This window comes from Harpia harpyja, chromosome 3 (genome assembly GCF_026419915.1).
Source record: "Harpia harpyja isolate bHarHar1 chromosome 3, bHarHar1 primary haplotype, whole genome shotgun sequence".
Lineage (NCBI taxonomy): Eukaryota > Metazoa > Chordata > Aves > Accipitriformes > Accipitridae > Harpia > Harpia harpyja.
In genome coordinates, this window is record NC_068942.1 from 78,933,747 (window position 1) to 78,958,286 (window position 24,540).

The 24,540-nt window shown below is 44.6% G+C and overlaps 1 protein-coding gene across 1 annotated transcript; it reads left to right on the forward strand.

The window, feature by feature from the left end:
* Positions 1–725: 725 nt before the first annotated feature.
* GCH1 (GTP cyclohydrolase 1) lies at positions 726–22,724 on the forward strand. Its single transcript, XM_052783588.1, has 6 exons — positions 726–1,149; positions 13,076–13,185; positions 15,467–15,522; positions 18,594–18,625; positions 19,637–19,721; positions 20,323–22,724. Exons 1-6 carry the CDS (start codon positions 840–842, stop codon positions 20,447–20,449), a joined length of 720 nt encoding a protein of 239 aa, XP_052639548.1. The 5' UTR covers positions 726–839; the 3' UTR covers positions 20,450–22,724.
* Positions 22,725–24,540: the final 1,816 nt, after the last annotated feature.

The window sequence follows — 24,540 nt, forward strand, 5'->3', positions numbered from 1 at the left end:
GGAGGATGCTCAAACCACTGGCAGGGGTGACATCCCAGCCGGATCCCTGCGGAAACCCCAAAATATTTGGCGTCGGTCATCAGAGACGGCGCATTTCCAGACCCACGGGCGGGAAAATGAAAACGTCGGGGCACATCAGCCCTTCAGCAGGAAGATGTCTGCAGAGCTCACACGTCGGAAGGGACCGAAGCCCAGCCATGACGAAGCGGCAGGGATTGTGTCACGAAGGAGGGTCAACCCACACCCGGGATCTTTCCGGCGGTTGCATCCCGCCGACCTGAACGGTTATGACGGCGTTCCAGCAGCACCGGCGAGCTACCGAGCGGGGTACGCCACCATCACCCCGCGGGAGAAGGACCGGCTCTGGAAGTTGAAGACAAAATGGAGAACGACGTTGGGACCTGCTGCGCAGGACAAGGCCCCGCATCCCGGCGGGACCCTTCTCATCCATCCCCCGCCGCAGCAGCGCTCCCCACGGACGTTCCCCGCAATAGAAGCGATGGAAGGGGGTTCCCCTAAAGCGGTTCGGGGCCCGGTTCCCCCCCCCCCCCCCCCGGTTCTCTCAGCCGGCGGGTCCGGGTTCCCCCCTCACACACCCGCCGCGGCGGGCTGAGACCGGCCGGCTCATGACACAGCGGGTGACGTGGCGGGGGCGGCGGCCAATGGCAGCGGCGCGGGCGGTATAAAGCTGGGCGGCTGAGGCGGCGGGCGGGAACGCTGAGGTAACGCCGGGCGGGAGGGCTGAGGCGGCGGGAGGGCGGGCTGAGGGCGACGGGCTCCGCCGCAGCGCGCTGCCCGGACGGCGAGGCGGGGGGCCGGCCGGGCCGTGCCGGCTGCCCATGGAGGCGGCGCGGAGCTGTAACGGGTACGCGCGGCAGGAAAGGCCGCCGCCCTCCGCCGCCTCGCCGTCGGCGGGCGCCGAGAAGCCGCGCGTCCCCTCCGCTGGCGGCAGCGGGGATGGCTGGCGGGGCGAGCGGCCCCGCAGCGAGGAGGACAACGAGCTGAGCCTGCCCAGCCTGGCGGCCGCCTACACCACCATCCTGCGCTCGCTGGGCGAGGACCCCGAGAGGCAGGGGCTGCTGAAGACGCCCTGGAGGGCGGCCACCGCCATGCAGTTCTTTACCAAGGGCTACCAGGAGACCATCTCGGGTAGGGAGCGCTCCCCCCCCGGGCGGGTGGGTGTCAGCCCGGGGAGGGATCCGGGCCGGGGGCGGCGGAGCTGGAGCCTGCTGCTTTGACACCGGCCGTGGTGCTGGCTTTCCTACTTTGTTTCTTAAAATGGGCTTCGGCACTGCCCTGCCGCTGTACCGTCCGTCTGATGCCCCGTGTCAGTCAGTCATCAGCCATGTGCGCTAGAACACCGGCGCCTTGGGGTCTCTCTGTCCCCTCCTTCCCCCGGTTTCTTTTTTTTAAACGCCGTGCTGGTAAAGTTCACGATCTGTCATGAACTTCTGCGCTTCTGGTTTTGGCGAACAAGTGCTTTTGCTTTCCCTCTTCTGGTGTGAACTTTTCAAGTTCTGGCATAGGAACTTGTTGATTGTACCTTCCTCCATCCCCAGCTGAGCTAGGCTGTGCTCAGAAGGGGTAGGAACATTGGCTTCTGTGAGCAGACGTAGGTGGTTTGAATTTTCTCAGAAAAGGTCCCGTTCTGCTGGTAAAAGCATCAGGTGAGGTTTTTCAAAGGTGGGAATGAAACTCGAGGAAGTGAGGTAAGAAGGGAGGAGGTCAGGGAGATCCCTGCCCCAACTCGGGGTCCCAGCAGTGGATGCAGATGTAGAGAGGTACCCCAGGTTCACATCCCTGCCCCAGATGAGTGTGTCAGCTGCTTGCTGGCCGTGGGCCCTCCCTGAGGGCAGGAGGAGAGGAACTGGGTGGGATTTGTTCACCTTATCACCAGCAACTCCCAAGTTGTCTCTTGGCTCCAGTGCAGGGTAAATCCTGCTTGAAAATTTAGGTTTTTACATCAGTTTTTCTCTTAGCCTTTCTGCTAAGGACTGTACCCAGTATAAACAGTAAAAAAGGACTTCCCCCTTCTGCTCCCTCTTACAGTAAAAGGCAAGTTCCTGTTAGTGCATAAGGGATGCAAATACTGTCAGCAAGGATCTTTGAATGTCAATCAGGAAGGAGCTGAGTGTTCTGCTTTCTGGAGTACAGAACTGGTGTATTGAGCCTGCCCCAGAACTGCATCAGGGTGTTAACAGCTGAATGAAAAGGCTGAACCATGCTGGTCACTGGCATCAGGGAGCTTCTGTTAACGTGTCAGAGTCCTCTTCCATAAGCGTACTGTGCTTCAACTTAAAGGCTGACTTTTGTGTTTTGAGTGGTGAAAAAGAAACTACTGTTGGCTCTTCTGAAATTGGATTGCGTGTAACTTCCAGCATTAACTTACTCATGGCCAGCTTACGCTCATGTGCCCATGTTGTGTCCTAGCTTCCCCCAGGAACAGCATTTCTGCCTTGTCATTTGTTTTGCCTTTCAGATCAAACCAGGTTTTCAGGTTCACATCTGGAAATAGGCTCTGGGCTGCAGTGGCCATCCTCTTTCCTCTCTTCCTTTAGTCCTGCTGCACGGTGTGTTTGAGATGAGGTTTCATCAGGGTCTCACAGAATGATCCTTTGTCTACTGGGAATAACTTTCTTGTTTGGGGATTGCATGTGTCTCTACTGCTGTAAAACACAGGAGGTCTCAGTTGTCCTGGCAGTCTCTAGCAGAAGGATTTTTTTAGTGATAGTTTCTGAGCATGAATTTGTGGGCTGAACCTGGAGGAGGTTGCTGTCCATCTTAAGTCCTCTCTCGTCTTGCTGCCAGTTTTGTGTGCAGAGCCACACATTCCCTTAAGTTTTTTTAATAGCTATTTTCTGCTCCAGTGTGGATTCTCTGGGACCTGAATAGTCTGTCCTAATCTCTCACATACATTGCATTAAGCAGAGTAGTTCTGGATAGTCCACGCCTCTAAATATCCATACCTGGGAGAGGGCTGTATTATATCCAAGAGTAGAAAGTGTCACTGCTAGGTGCTGTACTCTTTAACTGCTCTGCTCTTTTCTTTCTAGGAAATAAAATGAAGCTGTGATACTAACATTCCTTCCTGTGTCAGGTGGGAGATCTTTTTACTTTCCAGCTACTCACTTCTTACACAATGCCCAGCTTTCAGTCTTCCCACCCTTACTAGCCAAACAGAAGAACGAACTGTAGCTGAAGGACAAGTCCACAGGTTGATATGGAAGTCACTTCCACTTGGGAGAGTTTTAAATACATTGTGAATCGTAGAGCCAACAACTACAAAGTCTTTGGGAACAAGGCTGGCTGTGGGACTGCAGCTCCTGCTGTTTGTCTCTGTTGCGGCATCCTGATGTACTGTTCACTTGGTTATGTTAGTACAACTGTCTGCCTAGCCAGGCTGTGAACTAGACCAGGAAATGGTTTGTGAAAGAAAGGATGGGAGTTGGGAAGGGAACACAACAACAAAAAAACCCCCACCCAAAAAGCAAATAAAAAAACCCCCAAACAACCACAACCCAAACCCCAACAAAAAGCAGCCCTGACCTCTTGTTTTCTCAGGTTTATTCTGCAGCTTATTCAGCTCGTTATGTGGAACTGTCTGGATAGGCAGAGGTTAAAGCAGTGATTTGTGGGATATGTGTTGAGGAGTGTGTTCAAGTTTAATCCCCAACAGGCAGAAGAAAACAGACAGTTATAATAGCTGTAAGTCCCATCTTTTCGTAAAAGGTTTCTCAAGTAAAAGCTCTGGGGTGGTGATTGTAGAAACACAGGGCTAGAAGCAAGGTGTGTTGCAACAGGCACCCGTCTTCAGCTGGCTCCAGCTGAGCTCACAACCCTTGCCAGTATGTGGAAATGCTGCCAGACTGTACAGTCAGAAAAGCGACAAAGACGAACCAAGGTACTGAATGTTAGTACAGCTACAGGCTTTAAAATCAGCCTTCTGTGTTTGTCTGCTTGAGTACCTGCCTTAGGTAGGCAGGAGAAAAGTAACTCATTTCTGATGGCATTTTAATTTTCTATATGGGAACACAAAATATGATATAATAGATATATTCCCAAACTATGAAATATAGTGAAGACTGGAGTGTGTAAAGTTGCAAGTACAGTGCAGGAGGTCTTCAGTGTTTAATGTGCTTGACTTGAGCCTCACTTGCTGTAATTGAGTACATGGGGGTTATGTGGTTGTTCACAAAACTAAGCTACCTGACTGCCTTGAATGCTGCCCACTGCTCTCAGAGGCTGGTGATTTGAGTGGTGCCTTGCTCTTACTTGTCAGTGAACACTTTTGAGTGCAGTCAGGTGGCTGGAAGCTTTTGGGTATGGTGAGGGATGATGGCCTTACCTGCCATGCAGCAGTCTGTCCTCTGTGGTGGCATTGGAGGAGAAGACGACCAAGTGGTGTGAGTAGGCAATTTGGCTTAAGGAACCCATAAAGCTTTTGGAAGCTGCTGAGCAGATGTGTGGTTTCAACAGAGTCGGCAAATGGGTATTGTTTTTCTTTTTGAGCCTTGATTGATAATTCACCCTTAAGAACAAACTATTTTCTTGATCTTTTTGTTACCACGTGTCTGAGAACATAATACATTTGGGGCATGGTTAAATGTGCTGGACATTTGATCTCCTTTCCTGGGTGTTGTCACTTTGCTTCCATGACACCTGATTGGATTTGTATTTTTGTACTTTCCATAGCTTAACTTTGTAGTGTTGTAGGGAAGATTACATCTAAATGCTGTCCCTTCTCTCCATTCAGATTTATGTGAGTAGCAGAGAAGCTGATTCTGCTTTCTAGCTTCCACTGTGTGTGTATTTCCTAGCTTGTTTTCAATAGTGCAGACTAACAGTGTTCCTGCTTTACCCCTTATTCATCTTTGCTATCTGTGTTCTGCAGCTGGTCAATATTGTATTTCAGAGCCATTAGCAAAGTTTGCTTGCTAAATGTCTAAATCTGGCTCTTTGTTTTTTCTAGATTATGTCTTTTCCCTTATTAACGCTGGCTTTATAAAGGCCTCAACCTCTTTCTTTGACAAAATGTATTCGGATGTATTGATCTCACTTCTATAGTACTAGTCATCAAACTTTCATTGGAGTAGCAAGAATGCCTCCAGTGATTTTAAAATAAAATCCACCTGGAGACCAGATTAAAAAAATACTAGCAGCTCATACTTGGGCATCAGTGTAGACTAACAGCCGTTACAACAGAAACCTCTTAATGTATTGGTAAGGATGGCAGAGCAGACAGGATACCAGAAGTTCTACTTCTCTATTTCATGCCATGCTTCTGCATGAGCATGCAAGAACATGTTTTCTTTTCCAGGGTCAGATCTATCAGCTTCATACTCCTGGGAGTAAATTGCACTGCAAAATAGTAACCTGTCCTCTTGGTTAATAAAGGTGAGCAGGACTGTCGATAGGCAGTTGCCTTTAGCTTTGTTATGGTTGGTTCAGGCAATTGCCTGCCACACAAAGACTGTATCTTGAGAGATCTGTCCCTCCTTTTGCTAAAGGCTTAATGTCATACTCGGAGATGCTGTCTGTGAGTCTGTATATAAATACTACAAAGCACAAGTGTGTGCAAATGTGGTAAATGAGTGAATAAATGGAAATACAAGATTGCAGACAGTACTAACTTGTAACTGAAGCTGAAGACTTCAGAATCAATCTCACTAAGCAGAGCTAACTGGTAAGTTACAGAAACAGTGTCAGTTACAGTGAGTGTCAACAATGCTAGCTTCAAAAGGTAAATCGTAAAGGATTTGGTTCTGATTGTGTAATCCTGTAGGAAACATTAGGCACAGGGCTGAACAAGCTACCTGCATCTGCAGTAGGAAGTTAACTTGTTTTCATCATCCACAAGCACTCTAGGCAAAACAGCATGTTCATTAAACAGTGTACTTGCTGGTAATGGTGATAGTTGTTACATGAATAAAGGCTGGGAGACTTTTCTGGTAGGTATGTTAGCTTTCAAGCATGTTGGGAGGTTCAGCTGTCCTTTCAGCATGTTTAATAGGGAAATGAAAATCGGAAATACCGGGAGAGGGTAACTTTGCTTCCTGAACCTCTGTGGTTTTGAAAGGCTGCATGTATGCTTTATTTGCCTGGAAGCTAAGTGACTTTACTGTGCAGCTCTTACTTTAAAGCAAATAATAACTAGTTAGGTCTCATACAGTAGACTAACGCCTGTGTGTACATTGCTTATGTTGCTTTTCCTCTCTCATTAGTTTATGTGCTTTTCCTATGGTGAAGGGTGAAAAAATGCAACCTTAATACTCTTTTTCTTCATCTTCTTGTCTGTGTGGATTTGGTATTTTGACAGATGACAACACTGGTGTAAGCTCATAAATTTTTCTGAGCCTACTCAGTTTGCTGTGGATGAGAGGTGCTAAGCATTGCTATGTAAGAATAAGCAGTGCCTTAAACAAGGCTGTTTGATCAGCAGCACTGCCCTTTGCTAAGAGCTGGTGAGTTATTAATTCTTTCTTGGAAACAAGGTACTGCTAGTTCTCTTGCTTCTCATAGATGCAACAGTCTAACCTATTGATAACTTAAACATCAGCATTATTGTGGTATGGCCATGGCTTGTTTCTTGTAAACCAGAGGGTGGGAGAGACAGGTTTGTTCAGAGTAAGGTTCCTGGGGGTTTCTTTCCTCAACCAATACCCCCACATGAGTGAAGCCTACTGTACTGAAACAGGTACTCAATGCAGCGAAACTTCTGTTGGGAAGTAGGACTGTAGGACTTTCCAGGATGATCTCCCCTCCCCATTAATGCTCAAGTAACACCAAGCTTGTTCGGGGTTTTGTCGGGAATTTATTAAATGTCTTAACTTCTTGGATCTTAAAGGCTTCTGATCTCTTGAAGTTGCGTTTCCAAAGTGTTGTTTCATCTTCTCTGATTTTTTTCCCTTGTTTCAATTTCAGAAAGAAGTGTGGATGAGGGGACTTCCAGCACCTTCTATGACATGAGACATTGAAATGGTTATTGAAATACTGATACATTTTAATGAGCATCTCCATAACCCTGCTTTCCCTCATATTAATAAACCTCCTGGCAGAGGACAACTTCTAGAACCTAATCTTACTTTCATCTGAAAGTCTGCAATAACTGATCTCTTATGAATAAACTTGAGTCTCTCACTGCAACATGGAAAGTGTCTTGTAAGGAAAATAAACAAATCTGTACAAGTGATGGCCTGAATTAGTTGAATAGCAATAATGCTTTTCTTCCATCTTTGCTTCTATGAAATGTGCCTTAAATTACACATCTGGTTCACCTCTTTTCTGGTAACTGAGGAATTAAGCTTTGCTTCTGAAGCAAATGTTCATGTCTGAAGTTGAATGTCTGTTTCTAGGCCTTTGGTGTGGCAGTGATGAAATCTGAAATATTAGTCAAACTTGTAAATTCTGTTGAGTCTGAGGTTTCTCTTTGTTCCTATTAGGTTTGTTATGGCAAGGAAGCCACATAGTGCTCAATTAATTTTCTCTGCAGCTTTTGAACTCTAATGCCTATTTAAATAGTAATGTAGCATCTTAGGCTGTGTCTTTCTAGAGCTCTTCAAGACTTCTTGAAGCAAATGGCACACTCAGACCGCCCCCTTTCTTAGCAACCCAAAGTCATTAACTTTCTGTGGCAGTACAAACTCTCTTTATATGAATGTTTTTGTAGCCTGCTTCTCTTCTCTGTATGCATAATAAATTCCTGGTACCTTTTTTACTACTGAAAGGCTGCAATAATTTTCTTGTTTCTTGTCTGGAATATTTTCTCTAACTACAGTTACCTGTAGTGTCATCACATGAATAAATAAAAAAAATTTCAGTTTTGACTCTACATCTTATTGCTTACCCAGCAGCAACTGAAAGGTTTTTACAGCAATTTTCTTCCAGATGCAATTCTGACCCTGTAGTCTCTTAGCTTCAGCTGTTAGCTTGTGTTTCCTGCTCTCTCAATTACATCTGTCTTCAGATGAAGAGGAACTTCTTGAGTAAGACAGTCAAAGGTATCTGCCAACATATCTCAGCTGATTCTACCTTAATGAATGGTTAGCCTTTGGTGTCTGCCTCATGGCACTGCTGTTCTGGAGTATCCTCCAAACCGTGACCTGTTCCTAGTTTGTGCAAGGTCCCCTGCCATTGCTTTTGGTGTAACTCAGCCTGTGTTCCCAGGAGAGCAGAAGGTACCTGACCTCAGCCTGCACTTCAGTTTGTTCAAACTAATGGGCATTGGTATGGTGTGACTTGCCCCACCACCCTCATAGGACGTCTGCCCCCCCCCTTGGCCTGAACCCATTCCTACGATGGCCTCGGCTGCCTGCTGTGACTTATGGGTTGCCATGGAGAGCACAGGGCCTGTTGGTGAGGACAGTCTGGAGCCGTGTAATGGGTATCAGCAGAACCTTGTGCCTTATGTCTCTGCCAGGATGGATGAGCTCAGGGAACAGTATCAGGGAATCTCTGGGGCTGCCTTCATCCTGTTGACGCTGAACAATCCTCAGTCTGACTCCTCTCTAAAGTGGAGCGGTGAGGCAACTCAACACCGTGGGGAAGTACTTTAACACATAGTGAGAACAACCTACATCAGTCTTCTGTCTCCCAGGCATAGTAAAAATGGGACAGCTGAAGTGCTGTGAAGCTGATGCAGTGCTGCTCTGCAGAGTGCTGCTATCCTTCATTCCCTTTACCTACTGAGCCAGCTGCTGGGCGGGCTCTAGCTTCTTTGGTTGCCAGAGGTGCTTTTGCTTTCCTGTGTCACATTAAAGCCATGCAAATAGTTTCTATAGCAACAGGTCTTTTTGCTCAGCTCTGACGCAAAATCCTGAAAGGTCTTTCTCATTCTGTCTTCATCCAATTCTGATTTTTGCTTTTATCAACTTTTTTTGAAGATAAAGGGGGAAAAAAATAATTCTGCTCTGTTTCAGGAGTTAACTTGCAGCAGAGGTGACTGTTCAGTTTTGAGCCCACTGAAGTTTCTACACCAGGACTTGAACTCTGGGATGAACGAAAAATCGGCTGGAATAATCTAGAGCGCGCCCTGACTGTACATATAATGTTTGTTCTTGTTCGCTTCCTCCCAGCCGTATATTTTAATTCAAATCTTAGCTTTTCATTAACATGTTGTGTCTAGGCTTAAGGACTTCAGCAGTAAATTCCATTAGTTTTCTGGGGTGGTAGAGAAGGAAAATGGTGTTATTTGCTGTCTCCTTTGGCTTATAGACAGGGCTTTGTGGCAGCACTTGAGCACAGCTGTAACTAAGAAAAGAGTGAGGGGAGGTATGACTGAGAGGCCAAGGGATGATGTATGAACATGCCCATCTTCTTGCTAGCAGAGGAGATGCTAGTCCTATCCTCCTGATACGGATGAGTACGTAGGTGGTACTTGGAGGGAGTAGAAGTGTTGCTTCATTTGAGAGGAAGAATTTCCTTTTTGTATTAAGGAAAAGTAGCCTGTTGAGGAGGAGCCCATCTGAGCTGCATGTGCCTTGGCTTGTCAGGAAACCAAGCTAGCAATATTTACTTCTAGCCGTCCTTCCCTCTAAAAGCCCTGTTGACTTCTACGCTTTTGCTTTGAAGATCCTGGTGCCACAGGAGGAAGGGATGGAGAAGATGCAGTTGCATTAGAAGGGTAGGTGGGTATTTTGGAGCTGAGAGACGCGGCCAGTGTAACAGCCACATTGCTCTGTGTGAACTGGGACAGGCCTGGGGAGGGACAACATGACTTTTAGACCTTGCCCTGAGTGGCAAGAGTAAATGTTTTGGAGCCTCCAAATGAGGAAACTGAAATCAAGCTAGTGAAGCAGGCAGCGTGGCCTAGTAGGTAGAATGAAAGAATGGGAAAAGAGGCATGAATTTGTCCCCAGCTTTGCTTCTGGCCTGGCTAATCTGAGGCCCTGTTTCCCCTTCTGTCCTTTCAGCTCCGTTAAGTTCTCCAGAACATGTGCTGCAGGCTGAGCTTGTCGGGGCCCTCTTTGATGCTGTTGCAAATTGAATGACTAAAAAAAAATTAAAAAATGAAAGGCAGACAAAGTTAGATAAAATGGTATTGCCTCCCTGCACAAAGCATTTGAGTCTCTGCCAAACAAGTCTCTCCTGTGTAATTACTGAAAACAAGTGCCACAGTGGGACATAGCACAGCATCTTGTCGCAGCTACTCTTACCTAACTCTTCTTTTGTCAACACAAGGCTTGGATTTCAAAGAGGGAGGTATAGGGATGTATAGACAGGCTTCAAGCTATGCTTATTTTCAGGAGAACAGGCTTGTGAAGCGTGAGCAGGAGGGACTGGAGCAGGATAGGGGTGACTGGGGCTCTCAACACCATGGCCATTTACACAGGTAGTGGCCTTCAGTCTCACATTTTGTTTTACCTTGTCTCCCTGAATCATCTAGCGGTTGTGAAGGGGTTATTGGAGGGGCTAGCACTAAGCTGGTGTCTTCCTTTTTATGGGCTCTGGCCCTCCTTCTCAAGGAGTAACTGGTGCTGACTTAAAATCAACACACCTTGCTGCAGGCACAACTGCAGAGGTTATGCAGCTGAGCAGGTTTCGTCTGTGATCTGGCTGCAACTTGCTGCTAATATTAAATAAATCTAAGGTGCAAAATTGGCGAGACCTGTATAAATGAGAAGGACCAAGCATCCCACAGCTCTGTGATTATATTCTTGGTGCGTGGATCTGTTTGTTTACGCACCTGTACAGCTTGGCTGTGAGTGGGCATTGTCCAAACTGCTGTGACTCTGGGCTGTAGCCTAAGAGAGTATATGCAAGAAGGATGGATGACCTTTGTGTTCCTGTGTGATTGCTTTAGCTGTGAGAAGGATGCATTTTGTTCCTGAAGTTGGCTGTGTGGGTACTTCACAGGTCACTTAACCTTCTTTTCCCCCCAGCTTTAAAATAGGGCTAACAGCTGTCTCCATGATACAACATGGCTCTTCAGCATTCCAGTAATAGAGTTAGGTTCCTTAGCTAAAGTTTGTACGATCTATTAATATATGTTTTATACATGAATAAGTGTGTATATGCATATATATACATATATATGAGACTTCACGGTGAAGTAGCTTCTGTTGTAGCTTTGGCCTTATGCTGTGTCACACATTACCATGACTCTTAATGAGAACAATGCCATTTTTGATTGTTCTGAACAGTCTGCTTTGCGAATGTGCTGACGTAAATCCATATCTAACATCAGGCTCTGATACGCTTCTGGCAAGGCTGGTGGTCTAATAACAGCAGCAGTCACTCTGGAGATGCTTCGTGGATCCGTTTGGATTTTGTTTTAATAATGCTGGGCATAGTAGCAGGTTTTGTGAAACCACTGTTTGCCTTTCTGCTGTAGAAATGGCATGTCTGCAGAGTGCTGTGGGAGGGAGCTAAGAACCCAGACGGCTGCTCTGTCTCCCCTTCCCTCTCCTCTGAGCCTGCTCTGTTTTGGGTTCTGGCTATTCCTGATTGAATTCGTAGTTATACAACTGCATGATGCTCCCCATGTAATCAAAATACTCTCCAGCAGTGTTTGATGTAAACTAGACTCTGAAATTGGAAGAACAAAATCATGTGCCTTTACAGAGTTGTTTCTTGGCCTCTTTTGTGGCCCCTACTCCTGCTCTCTGACCTGATCAAAAGCCTTCTGGGGTTCAGCCTCGCTGTCTTGCAGGTTGCCAGTCGTTCTCAGGAAAGAACATGCGTTGCAGGCAGAACATCTTGCGCACAGTTTCCAGGGTTACCTGTGTAGTGCTGATAGCAAGCAGGAAATTAAAATGCTCCATGATGATGATACGTTATCGACAACAGATGGTGGCCATTAGGTGTACGTGCATGTCAGGGGAAGGCATAAAGGCAAGTAGAGCAGACACAACTATTAGATTTGTGTGATCATCACCGCAGGTGCTAAGCTCCGCTATGGATGAAGCAGGGCAGTTCCTGAGCACCCTGGTTCCCCTTCTGGCCATGGTGTATGTGACTCTGGTTCCTGGAAGTAACTCCAAGTAGTTACTTGGTGTGGCTTCAAGCTAACTTGTTTGCAGAGTTCCTTGTTCTGATTATTAGCCCTTTTGTACAGCTAGTTCTCTCTTGCTATTTTCTCTGTCTTTCTCATCTCTCTTTTCTAGACAGCTTTTCTCTCTTGTCCTTCAAAAGGCTCGGTCTCTTAACTTGAGACCGTTCTACTTTTAACCTCTCCAAGGATGGTCCAGCTGCCTGTAGTCTTTGTGGAGGCTGTAGTGATCTGCTGTAACCTGTGTCAGGATTGCTTGGGGACTTGTCAGGGGACTGCTAAGTCTGGAAAATCAACTGAGGATCTGTTCTACTGAGCTCAGAGTCTAGCAAAGTGTCACATTATATGTTCCTTTTCTTACTGAGCTGTCTCTTCTTCCTTCTGTCTTCGTGGGTCTCTCCACCTCAGTGCTCTGTTAACTCTCAGGTGCAGAATTAGGCCTGAATATGCACATGCATGCCTGCTTTCAGTTCAGGATAGCAAATCTCTCCCAATCTGCGGATACAGATCTATCCCTTCAACTTCTGTGTACGTCTAAACAGCTGCTGGCTGGGGGGCTGCAGCATGAAATAAAAGAGTATCTTATTTGCGTGCAAAGCCTCCTTGAAGATAGTGATGCTGGTGTAGAAGTGTTTGGAGAAACCACTGTGATGGCTTAGCTTTTCTCAAACCTCAGGCTCAGCTTTGCTTGCGGTATGTGGAAGCACTAATGGAAGCCCACTTTGAGATGTGCTCTTCTCCTCAGCATGGGCTTTATCAGCTGTGGTCTTAATTGCTCTTAAGATGTCAGTAATTCTGCAAAGACTGGACTTGTTCTAGCCTGGGCTCAAACTATTACTTAAAACATTATATAGGCTGACTTCTGGGGTAGCACGTAGGTAGTCCGACCGCACTGTGGCAATTGTGTGATCATGTGCAAACCAAAGCATACTTGTGGTGTTACTCCTTACTTGCCTCCCATATCTTAACCCTAAAATCTGTAGTTCTGAGAGCGCTATGCTCTTGCTACAAGCTGTCTCAGATACTGGCTGGAAGAACCTTCCATGCTTGTGCATTTATTTTTTTTTTAATGCGAATGTTTAATTTCAGATGTTCTGAATGACGCCATCTTTGATGAAGATCATGATGAGATGGTAATTGTGAAGGACATAGACATGTTCTCATTGTGTGAGCATCACCTCGTTCCATTTGTTGGAAAGGTAACTCTTCCTCACAAAACAAATGTGGGAATACATGATAAAAGACCTAAAGTACATGTAAAAGACTTTGTAGCTGTAACTACAAAGCTTTTAAAGCTATAAGTATTTACTGCTTACGGCTATGATTCTAGAAGTTAATCTTCAGAATACAAATAAGGAAGACCTCCTTAATGTGAGTTTTATTTGGATTTAAGCTCCTAAAATATAACGCTCAACCTTTCCTAGTCTAAGTAATCTAATGGTTTCTGACATTTCATATCAAAGCTCTTCTTCGTGAAGCAGCAGCAAGCCTTGAGGGCAGACATCTTGATATTAAACCAGCTCACCCTGCACGCTGGCTCTGTCACGGATTTAGCTTCTGGCTCAGAGCTATCTAGTGCGCATTCACCTTGGGACACCCCCCCCCCCCCCGCCGTGAGTGGAACAAACTTCTGATTAGCAGCCCGGCCTTAAATAAGCAAGCCCAGTCAGGGAGGAGGTAGTCAAAATCAGCTAGCAGGAGGCTGCTGGGGTTGGGACTTCCATGGAAGGGGCTGGTGTTTCAGAGGGTGTTGAAATTGTGATGCCAACAACTTTAAAAAGAAAAAAAAAATTCTCAAGTTAACCACTGTAAACATGATGAAGAGTTCAGAGTGGGTAGTCCCTTCTGGAGATCTCAGCCTCTTCACTTCCATATCAGCACAGAAGGATGGAGCTTATTCTGATTCATCTGTTCTACCATTAAGTACTCCCAGGCCAGAGAGTAGCAAGTGCTTTTGTTGTCTGTAAAATTTGATCAGTACCACATATGTTCCAAGTAAACTGTCTCCCAAAAATAAAATACCCTAACACAAACCAGCTGTTTATTTAGTTGAGTCAACTCAATTTCATCTGCTTTCTTTTCTTACTGTTAGTATTTTATACTGGAAAACACGGTAACCTCTTTTTCTGTGCAAGCTTTCTATTTTGCCTGTTATTCTCGGTTACACGTACTGTGTATATTCTCTTCGTTACTCCTGTGGCAATATATGCATTCTTTTTACATCTAGCTGTTTAGGCTGTGTGGTTTGGAGAAATCTCCTCGCAAACACCGAATCGGTCCTGCTCGTATAATGGTCTGCTAAATGACTTGGTATGCCTCTAAATATTCTCAGACTAACCATTCTCCTGTTGGGTACATCAAACAGGCTGCAAACACTGACCAGTAGGTCTTGTATTTGCAGTTCTACCTTAAATGATATTAAGACATTCGCAAAAATACTCTATGGGGAACAGGATTCAGCGCTTATTTCGAAGTTATGTCTCTCACTTTGTCTGAAATGTTTCATGTCTTTTCAGGTGTCAGTGGGTTGATTACCCAACAGAAGTGATAGCAATGAGCAAGTTAGCCAGGTAATTAGGTGCACTGTGGTACCTCTAACTGCAGGTACAGCAATACAGGATTCTGAGATGGGGCCTTTAGGCAAAGCGCTAAGACGGAATCCTACGCTGACACTCCCCTACTGTATCTTGGCTAATTTTTCAAGTCTCTGGTACAGTGAACACAAATGCTGGTTTATAATCTGTTATAACTGTAAACCCACTTGAATTCAGTAGCCTATGTTGCTTTCTAAAAACAAGAAGCTGAATGGCTTTCCCCCTACCTTTGTATCTGAGCACATTTCTACTAAAGAACTTATTCCAACTTAGCGCAACTACGTGTTCAGTATGAATGTTCAGCAAATCCGTATTCGAGCAGGATTAAGTTGACTTAATCATACAGTGGTCTATGGTACTACCAAAGCAAGGGGAAAAAAAAAAAATCAGTAAGTGCAGCCTGATTTTGGTGGCTAAGTACTTCTGGCCATCAGAACTTTCACTGGAAGTAAAGTACAGTCCTTCTCCCTCCCACTCCCTAAATCTGTTTTAGGTCTTGAAAGAAAAGCATGTTTATTTTAGACGAACAGTGCTGTGCTGAGTAATAGGCTGCTTTTTGTACCCAAACGTAGTAGTACTCTGTAGCATTCCTGAGACTTGGAACATAAGCCTTGGCTCTTGAAGAGTTGTGATTTTTCTCCCCCCCCCTCAGAAAACTGACCTATTCTTCACCAGGACACTGACCTCACCAGGCATTTACAGTCTCAGTTAGCTCCACAATTTTTCAGGCTTGCATGGTGGCATGTTCCTCCCACATGCTAAGACTTCGGGACTGTTCCAGAGTTAGTTCTGGGGCAAATACACATCTCATTCTCTATGCATGAGTTTCATATGTATTTGGAAGTGTGGTTTTGATTCTGTTAATGGTTTGTTCTCCTCTGTCTAGGTACATATTGGCTATCTTCCTAACAAACAAGTACTTGGCCTCAGCAAGCTTGCTAGGTAAGTGTTAATGTAATGAAAGTGATGCTAATTTGTAAAAAGGATTCCAAGCTGTGCTAACTGTGCTAATCTTTCTAATCTGGTTCCCCTCTAAAGCTCAGCCCACTTTGTGTCCTGGATTTGGATTTAGACCAATCCTCAGCATTATGTTTTTTTGTGGAGAGGACAGATAAGTCTTAGAGCTCTGTGTTAATTCACATCAGTCGACTGTAGTAGAGCCGTAACGCTTTTGTATGTCCATGCAAAGCATTGGTGTCTGCGGGGGAGCACAGAAGGAAGAACAACAGAGAATTTGGTCATGTTCTAAGGCAGGCCACAAAAACCAGTGGGGATCTCTAGCTATTTACTACTTGCACGTATATTGACCGATAAGAACAAAAATCCCAAACTTCCAAACTGTAAATGAACATGTTCTATGGATAGAAATTGAATCTAAAGCTTTCATCTGTTATCTGACTCTTCAGATAAATTTGGCATTTCTTTCTTTCACTGGAGACCTGCTGAGAGAGCCATGGGGTACATTTTATAGATAAGGTTCAGCCTAAGAAACAAAGCAATTATGATACACTTGAGAAATCCATTTGTTATGTAAAATAGCTTTTTCCTCAGCAAGTGCCCTTGGATCCGTTGTTGCACTGAATCTTGTTATAAAGTGGCACTTTCTAGTTCTGGTGAGGAAGGGGATGGTAGATCCCTTCAATAAGCAGATTATTGGGGACCAGAGTGGAAGGGTCTCTTTTGAGAAACGAATCTGAAAAATTGGCTGTAGTTCAGAAAGACCACATAGGTTTTGCTTATACTTTCCCTGATATGTCCGTTAATCTTGCTGTAGTTTCAATAATACTAATAAGAATTAGCCTTGTAAATCTGCATGCCTGCTGGGTTTTCTTAGCAGGTAAGACGTGTAGGGTATGACGCTAAAATGCTTTAAAGTCAGTCAGCTCTGTTCTGTGCACTGCTTGCACAACAGTGAAATTGGTTTGGAAGTGGAAGGGCCCTCAGAGCTCACATCTTTGTTAACGTAACTTCATGTTACAGGGCGGTCATCTTTAAGTCTTCTAGCAGTGCTTGTAGGAGGGGACTTTGCTCTGATTAAAAGGCTGAAACAGGCAATTGAACATTTAAATTTTTTCCTACATGTTTTTTATGGCTGTACCTAACTGCTGAAATTGTAGGATGAGGTTCCGAGCTGTCAGCACTGCAGTTGCTGGGCGAAAGACTTTGCCTTCTGTAGCTGCTTATGCTTGGGGATGTCTGTGTGGCAGTTCATGGCTTGTGTCATGTGTTGGCTGGCACTCGTGTAGCTGGATCTTTTTAAGTGGTGCGGGTTTTTTTTTGAGTTGGATTTCTGAAGGCGAACATCCTTCCTGAAGAGACTGTCTTTAGTCCTTGGTTTCATTTCTGCAGGGCTTGAATGCAAGATTAAGGATCACATTTGAAATATGCATCAGTTGATTTGTTCTTGCTCTGGTCTCTAGTTACCTCTGAATCGCAGATGTAAAAAGGAGCTCAAAACTGTCTTTGGTGATTTTTAATGCAAGTGGCAACATGGTGCTAGAAGTGTACAATTTTCCTACTACTTAGTATAGAAGCATGCAGGAATATGTGCAAGGCTTCCTGCGCTGTGCTTGAGAGGTTAAATCTTGCCTCTTTTCAAGTTAGGGTAAAACTCCCATATACTACAATACTGAAAAGATTAGATTCTTGTATAACAAAATGTTCTCAGTCCTGACTTGCTTTTGAGTGCTTACCGTGAAGAGATTGGTGGGCCAAATAGTGCTTCCCTTTCGTGCCCTATATAATGCAACCAGTGTTCAAACAAAGATTTGTGAGGCTATTGGTACCGTAGGCCTAATCTTTTGTAATAGGATTAGTCTAATGTGGTGGGTTTCTGTAGTTGGGGATGACCTGTATTCAGTAAACAAACATCGTTCTTTGGATTTTAAGCTTAGGCTTGAAAATGCTAATGCAAGTAACTGTTTTTACATAAACATGCTTATAGGACTTCTTATATGCAACACCAGTGTAAAAGTATCTGAGCATCAGCTCGTTTCCTACCCATGTATTTAAATATTATGTGGCTTTGTTTAGAATAGCTATAACACAACCATTTCATTTCTGGAGGGGAGTTTCTGCATATAATTCTCTCTCCAAAACAGCAGGCAAGTCTTATTGTCAGAAATGTTTCTTGTAACTAATGCCTCAGGCTGCCAGCCAGTGTCTGTTTTTTGTCTAGTCTGACCAGCTGGGTATTGAAGCTTTCTATAGCAACTTCTTTACGTGGCCACTTGATGTGTAATTAAGCATTTGAGGTTGGCATGAATAATCCATTCAGGGACAGAGCATTTATAAGACTTTTCTTAAAGGTGTGGATTTTAGTACTGTGGCGATAAATGATGGTAGTATCACTTGCATTGCCCCACAAATGGCTTAAATTTGAAGTCATGTTCGAGGGGAGCATTAAGGTCATCCCTGCATTGAAATGTGAAGGATGGTGTGATATATGGGTGGAGAGTGTCTGTTTTAAATGAAAACAATTCTGTCTCATTGTTGTTAGTTAAATTTGTGGTTAAATGCAAGAGTCCAAAACATCTCTTGCTTAATTTCAGTAGCCTTCTGGGAATCCCAATATCTGAATTGTCCTTAAAACAGCATTTGGTTTAGATTGAAGCAAAAGGAGGTAGTCAGACCTCAGTTCAAGGATTTGTGTTCAGAGAGTCTTTGGGCATGGATTACCTTGCAGCTCTGTGATGCAGGTGGGTGGTGGTACAGATAATTCAAAAGTAACAGCCAACAGAAGAAGCTCTAAGGAGAAGTGATAGGTTTGCCCCTGAAATAGTCTCTGGGGTTGCAGGTAGGGGGAACCTGTGGCGAAACACAGTGATGGGCTAAGGGAAATCCTTGAGCAATGCCAGCCAGGGGCTGAGCAGCAGCATGATGTTGCATGGCTTTCCAGGAAGGACACGGATCAGTACAGTGGTCTTGTTTTGATAGTGTCAAATTAATTGTGAAGATCAGACAATGATCAGATGGGAATAACTATAACATTGCCTTTTTCCTTTCTCTTTTAGGATTGTGGAAATATACAGTAGAAGATTACAAGGTAAACAGATGAATTTTTGGTTTTGTTGTGTGCACTCCTTTGCTAGCCAGCTCAGGGTACTGGTAATTGTAGGTGGACTATAGCTGTGTGAATTTTAGTGTGAAGAAAAACACTGTTCTTGAGCAGGTGTTTCACATCTGTCATCTTACTTAGCTTCTACGTTTCCAGTGAAGGGTAAAATCTGGCTATGAAAATAGATGTAGGCAGTAACTGATTCAGAGGATAAATGTGCTACAAGATAGAGCTGCCAGGAATAACTAAACTAGTTGGATGCTGCTGGAGATGAACTCTCCTACAGATAGTTTGAGAGAGGACTTCAAGAATTGTCATCTGAAGAGATGAAGCGAGAGCTGCCATGTTTATGGGCTGCCTGCCTGCTGCTCCCAAGAAGTGGAGGAAGCTGCAGGGTCTGAGGCCTTGGGTTGGGCTCAGCCTGCTCTTGTTGTCCTGCAGTTAAATTTGGCCTGTTTTGGGCATCAGAAGTCTTAGTGACCATTAGGTGTCAGACTGGTGAATAAAGGGTGCTAGAGCTGCAGGAAGTAAAGCTTTGCAAGACAATAGACTCTCTTAATTTGCTCATTTCTAATCTCCATTTCCTTTCCTTAAAAAGAGAAATTGTGTGTAGGGAATGAATAGTGCAGCAGTAAAGCCAGTGAGCAAATACATAAAAACTGAAAGAAAACAGAGAAGTGAGAAAATCTAACTGCATAATAGGAAATGTAAGAGCTGTTATAATGAATCATGGTAATGCAATTCCTGCAAAGGTGTAATGCAAAATGACTCCCAATATAAACAAGCAAATAAAAGGTCTGTTCCACGATACAAAACATAAGATAGGATTTGGTACCAATAAAAGTTATTTAGGAAGAGCAGTACTTGTGTGTGTGTGTTGTGGTGGTGGGGAATAGGCACACCTGGCAGCAAGGATGCAATGTTGCTATCTAGATAGTGGCAGTGCATTGATGCTAGTCAGATTTAACACTGTGTCTGAACTCCCTGTTGTTCTTTCAGTCCAGGAACGCCTTACCAAACAAATTGCAATAGCTATCACAGAAGCCTTACAGCCCGCTGGAGTTGGAGTGGTTATTGAAGCTACGTAAGTTACTCTGAGCTGTTCTGTAGTAACGTATGGGCTGTGTGTGATTTCAGCTGCCTGCTGCAGGGCTGTTGTGTGTTGCCTCTTTGGCTGCGGTAGCTGCGTGCCACGCTTGTTTATGAGACAGAGCGCAGGCAGGAGTGATCCTTGCCTGTTCAGTGAAATGGCCTGGTGGGTTGGAGCCATTTAAAGTGGGGGGCTACCTTATCCACTGCAGAGATGTGGCAACTGGCAGTGTGGTCAGCTCTACCAACTGGTAGAGCCCTGGGTCCGTGCTCCGCCTCAGTGCACCTTCTACTTCCTCAAGTAGAGCAAAGTGTGGGACTAGCAACAGGCATGTCCCTGTGATCAGAATGCACCTTGGAAAGGTGGGATTTTCCTAGGATCAGAGGAGAGAAGGCAGCGCTTAGGAGCTGGGAATTTGACTTTCTTTTCCGTAGAGGACAGCTGAGGTACTACTGACAGATATCCATTCTGGATACGGAGGTTTTGTCTCGTCCCCAGAATTTAACGTGACCGTGTAAGAAACATCTCTCTCTGTGGGTTTACTTCTTTTTTATGAGTATGCCTGACTTATTGACTCCCCTCTTATTTCTTTTAGGCATATGTGTATGGTAATGCGTGGGGTACAGAAAATGAACAGTAAAACAGTAACCAGCACAATGTTGGGGGTATTCCGGGAGGATCCAAAGACCCGTGAAGAATTCTTGACACTCATCAGGAGCTGAAACTGTGTTATTCTCTAAATGCACTCTGGAGATTGTTCTGTCTGGTGTCACTGTCTGTTCTTAGTTGTTCCTACATCTCACTTTTAAACTAAATCGTTGTGAATTGTTGTCATAGTCTTTGTGCAGTAAAAGACTTCTGATGGCAAGTGAAAAATGTAACGATGAGGTAGGCTCCTCTTGGGCTTCCAATGATGCTGATGTCACAGAATTACAAGCTACAAATAGGGTTTTAGAAATGTTTGTCCATCCACAATGCAGAATATACTGCTGTTGGGAGAAGTGGGGCTTGGGAGTGAAATGGATATTTATGAAATAATTATGTTTGTTAGAATAAATATGGAGCAGCACAGGAAACAGCTGAAAGGCTGTGGATCCTTGTAGGACCACTTATGCTGCAAATACTGTACCTCTGCTGAAAAAGATGGTCCTGAATTATCTCTGACTATATTTTATTACAAGTCCTGCAGTGGCTGTTTCAGTATCTGGATATGTATGTTATACCTCTTTGAGATGTTACCTCTGGTGGTGTTTTATATTCTTGCTAGTATTAACCCTCCTTTTTTGCGTGGGTTTTGTTTGTTTGTTTGTTTGAGAAATTTAAAACACATTTTCCCTAGCCTCTTAACATGCAGGGAATTAACTTCTAAATTATTTGGGGCACAGTCTTATCTCAATATAAAGGGGTTTATGCACCTTTTTCTCTGTGCCTCAGAATGTCTGACCACTTTAACTGTCAGTTTCTTACTATTTTTAAGCAAACTTTAACAGAGGGGAGGAAAAAACCCCAGAGTCTGTCTGCAAAGTGCTAAGATATCCAAAGAGGTTTTTAATGATATTTATATCTTGGGCTTTCCTTCTTGGTTTCCATGAGTTAGACTGAGAAGCTAAAACTAGTCTGATAACCTGTAAATGAAGATTTCTTTTCAAGCATTTCAAGATTTGCATTTCATAAACGTTGGACCAAAGGTGAGCACTGAAATCCTGAACACAGCACATTGTACCTCTCCTGCCTGACGGCAGGTCATTTCAGGGCAAAGAACCTGAAATGACAACAACTTATTTCATAAGAGGAATTGGGAAAAGCATTTCCAGGGCCATCAAAATGAATTAAACTACATTTTTCTGTGTATGTGGCAACCTCTGTATGTGGCAGTATTGGTACAGAAAGTTACGGTCAGCTGGACTTGGCTGAACTTCTTATACTTTGTTACAATTTTAATGGAAGTTTTGTAACTCTTAATTGGGAAAACATGAGGCGCAAACGAAAACCACCCTTCTCAAACTAAACACAGGAGGCAAAACTTAAAAAATAAAATGTCAGACAGAGTGTCAGATGCCCACAATGCAGGTTCCCATAGTCATATCTGCTTTGCTGAATATGAATCCAAGATGTTCTGTACACTAACCTAAAAGGCAGTTCCTCGTCTGGCAAGCTCGATCTTACCAACATTCCTGTCTCTTGCTTCAACCCATCTTAGAAATGAAATGAAAATCATGTCTGGTCAAATTTCCATTGGGTCTAAAGAGCTTTCAAGAACAACAACATCACACATTTAATTACTCTAATTTTACCTTGATGACCTTCACAACATTATTGGAAAAAATCTTTTATAATACCCTCTGTCCTGGATTCTGTAGAGTTAGATGCTATGAAAGTGTTCGTCTGCTAGTGTAAACAAGCTGTGTGTTGCACATTTATAAAATACACTAACTCTATGGCATTTGTTTTCCTTAAGTGATTGAGAGCAGATACCGCCATTTTTCAGTTCAGTGTATGTTTCAAATATCTAGCTGACAAGCCTTAAATCTTTCTTGCCTGAAGTTCAGAGTAAAACTCTTTCTCTTTTTAGCTGAACAACTGGAAGGAGAATTTGAGGACTGGAGGGGCACACACTAGTACATTTGTTTCTCTTTGCTCGCTTTAGTTTGGAAATTCAGTCTGGGTAAAGCACTGTCTTGCTCCTGAGGTAATGAAAAGGTTGCGTTTTAACCACTTATCTATTCAGGATAAAGTTCGCATTGCACCACCGCTGTTTTTTATTTCCATGTGACCTGTAGTCCTTAAAACATACCTCCCTGTACTTGTGGCCTTGGATTTTGTTCACATTTTTGTTGTTGTAAGACTTGGTGCATTTTTTGGAACACTAGTATTGTTCAAATACACAAGCTTTAACTACAACCAGTGTGTATGTATGTGTAGTACGTACAGCCTGCTGTTGTACCACGTAGAAGTCCGTTGTCTCTCAAACATTAAAGCACAATATTATCCTTTGGAGTGGCAGCATCTTTGGTGACTTGGAGGTGATGGCATCACGAGGAAGTGGCACAAGCTCGGTCTCCTTGGGTGGGGGTCGTTTCTGCACTAGCAGGTGCTCCAAGCCTGGGGTGAGATGTTGGGTTGCTCTTCTGGGACAGTAGTTGCTCTTGTCCCCAGATGAGTCTCCATTTGTTGACTGGGCACCAAAAAACCCCCAAGATTTGGTGTCACCTTTTTCTTACTGGTCCTTGGTGCCAGAGGAATCGACATTGGGGCAGGGAAGGTGGGAGGCAGTGGCTGCTCTGGAGCGGCAGTTGCATGCATCGAGGCTCATGTGGGCTTATAGTCCTCTTGTGCACTTCTTAAGCCATTCTGGACGCCTCATCACACTTTACTGAGGAAATACCTGGTTCCTGGCCAAATGTTCAAATTACCTGAACAAATCTATCCTAACGGCAGACATGATGCAGATGCGATGAGACCCTGAAGCTGAAGTCTTGGTTGGGTCACCCCACCGTGTACCATGCTCAGCCTGTGCCAGCAGAAGCTGTACTGCTCCTTCAGGGTGGGGAGGCTGTCTTAAAGACACTCCTGTCCTCCCGGGATGCAGATACTGCTGAGATTCAGGGGGGGGGGGGGGGAAAATTACAGATCCCAGACTCCCCAGGAGCGTTGCAGCCGGAGCTTTGCCGATGAGTGGTATTGAGGGAAGGGAGGACTGCATGGGGTGTGTGTGGCCGTGCTTGCACACCCATGGACAGCACGCAGCTGCTCTGTGACTTCTCAGCGTCACCAGAAGGAAAGCGGGCTATGCCTGTGTGCTCCAGGGAAGTCCCTTTGTAGCCCTTTCACACCTAACGTTTGCTCTTCTATATTGCCAGGCAGTTTCAAGGGGCGGACGGTGTCTGTGCTGCAGTTGGAGCCGTGACTGCACCGACGGATGAGCGTGACCTTCTGCAAGCTGCCAAACTGGCAGAAGCCCTCCTCAGGCTGCACTGGCCCAGGTTTTTCTGCTGCCTGGATGAGAAAAGGAGAGAAAATAAGAAGAGGTTAAATGCCTGTATGAAAATTAACTCTGTCCCAGCCAAAACGAGCACAGCTTCTTTAATCTCTTAGCTACTTCTCTGTGCTGAAGCACAAGATAAATGGGGCAACCAGTGAAGTTTTTGGGCTGCAGGCAGGGATGGGGAATCTGCTGGTACAGTGCGGATTTGTGGGGGAATGCTGTGGCAGTCAGAAATGGAGAAGGAATAATGAATGAAAGCCCCCTCCAGCCCTTTATGTTGTTTTTTTTTTTCCCAAATGATCTGTCCTGTTTGGAAATAACCCTCCTGGGAAGCCCCAGGAGCATTGTCAAGAATTGTCTTTGTTGTGAAGCTGAGTTACTTCTGTGTTTCCCACGGTTGTATATTAAAGCTGCTGATTGTGGTGGGAAACAGCCTGTTTGTCAAAGCAGGCACTTCTGCAAGAAATGTTCTATTCCCTGCCTCTATTTTGTTTTAGGTGTGGGATTGGGAAGGAGCTGCCCTGTTTTTGTGATCATGGGAAAAACTGTTTTCATCGGGGTGAACAAATACTCAGCTTGAAAGTATTTACAGCTCAAAAAACCCAGAAGAAAGTGATAACCAAATGTGTAAAAGAATAAAATCTGTTATTAAGGTGACATCCTCCCATCCCTAACCTACCACATCTCCCAAGATCCCACCTGCTTTATCACGTGCTCTATTCATTTCCTGATACCTTCCAGTGGTACATGTTGCCTCCGTTTTTTTTTCTCAAGAGTCCGCCATCTAAGCAGCTTCTTTGTATTTTTTCTATCACACTGGTTTACTTT

What these genes read in the sequence shown, in the direction of transcription:
- GCH1 (XM_052783588.1), top strand. Translation starts at nt 840, where the DNA reads ATGGAGGCGGCGCGGAGCTGTAACGGGTACGCGCGGCAGGAAAGGCCG. An exon ending in TCGTTCCATTTGTTGGAAAG is followed by an intron (nt 13,186 to 15,466) that starts GTAACTCTTCCT and finishes TCCTCTGTCTAG; the next exon opens with GTACATATTGGCTATCTTCC. An exon ending in GGCCTCAGCAAGCTTGCTAG is followed by an intron (nt 15,523 to 18,593) that starts GTAAGTGTTAAT and finishes TTTCTCTTTTAG; the next exon opens with GATTGTGGAAATATACAGTA.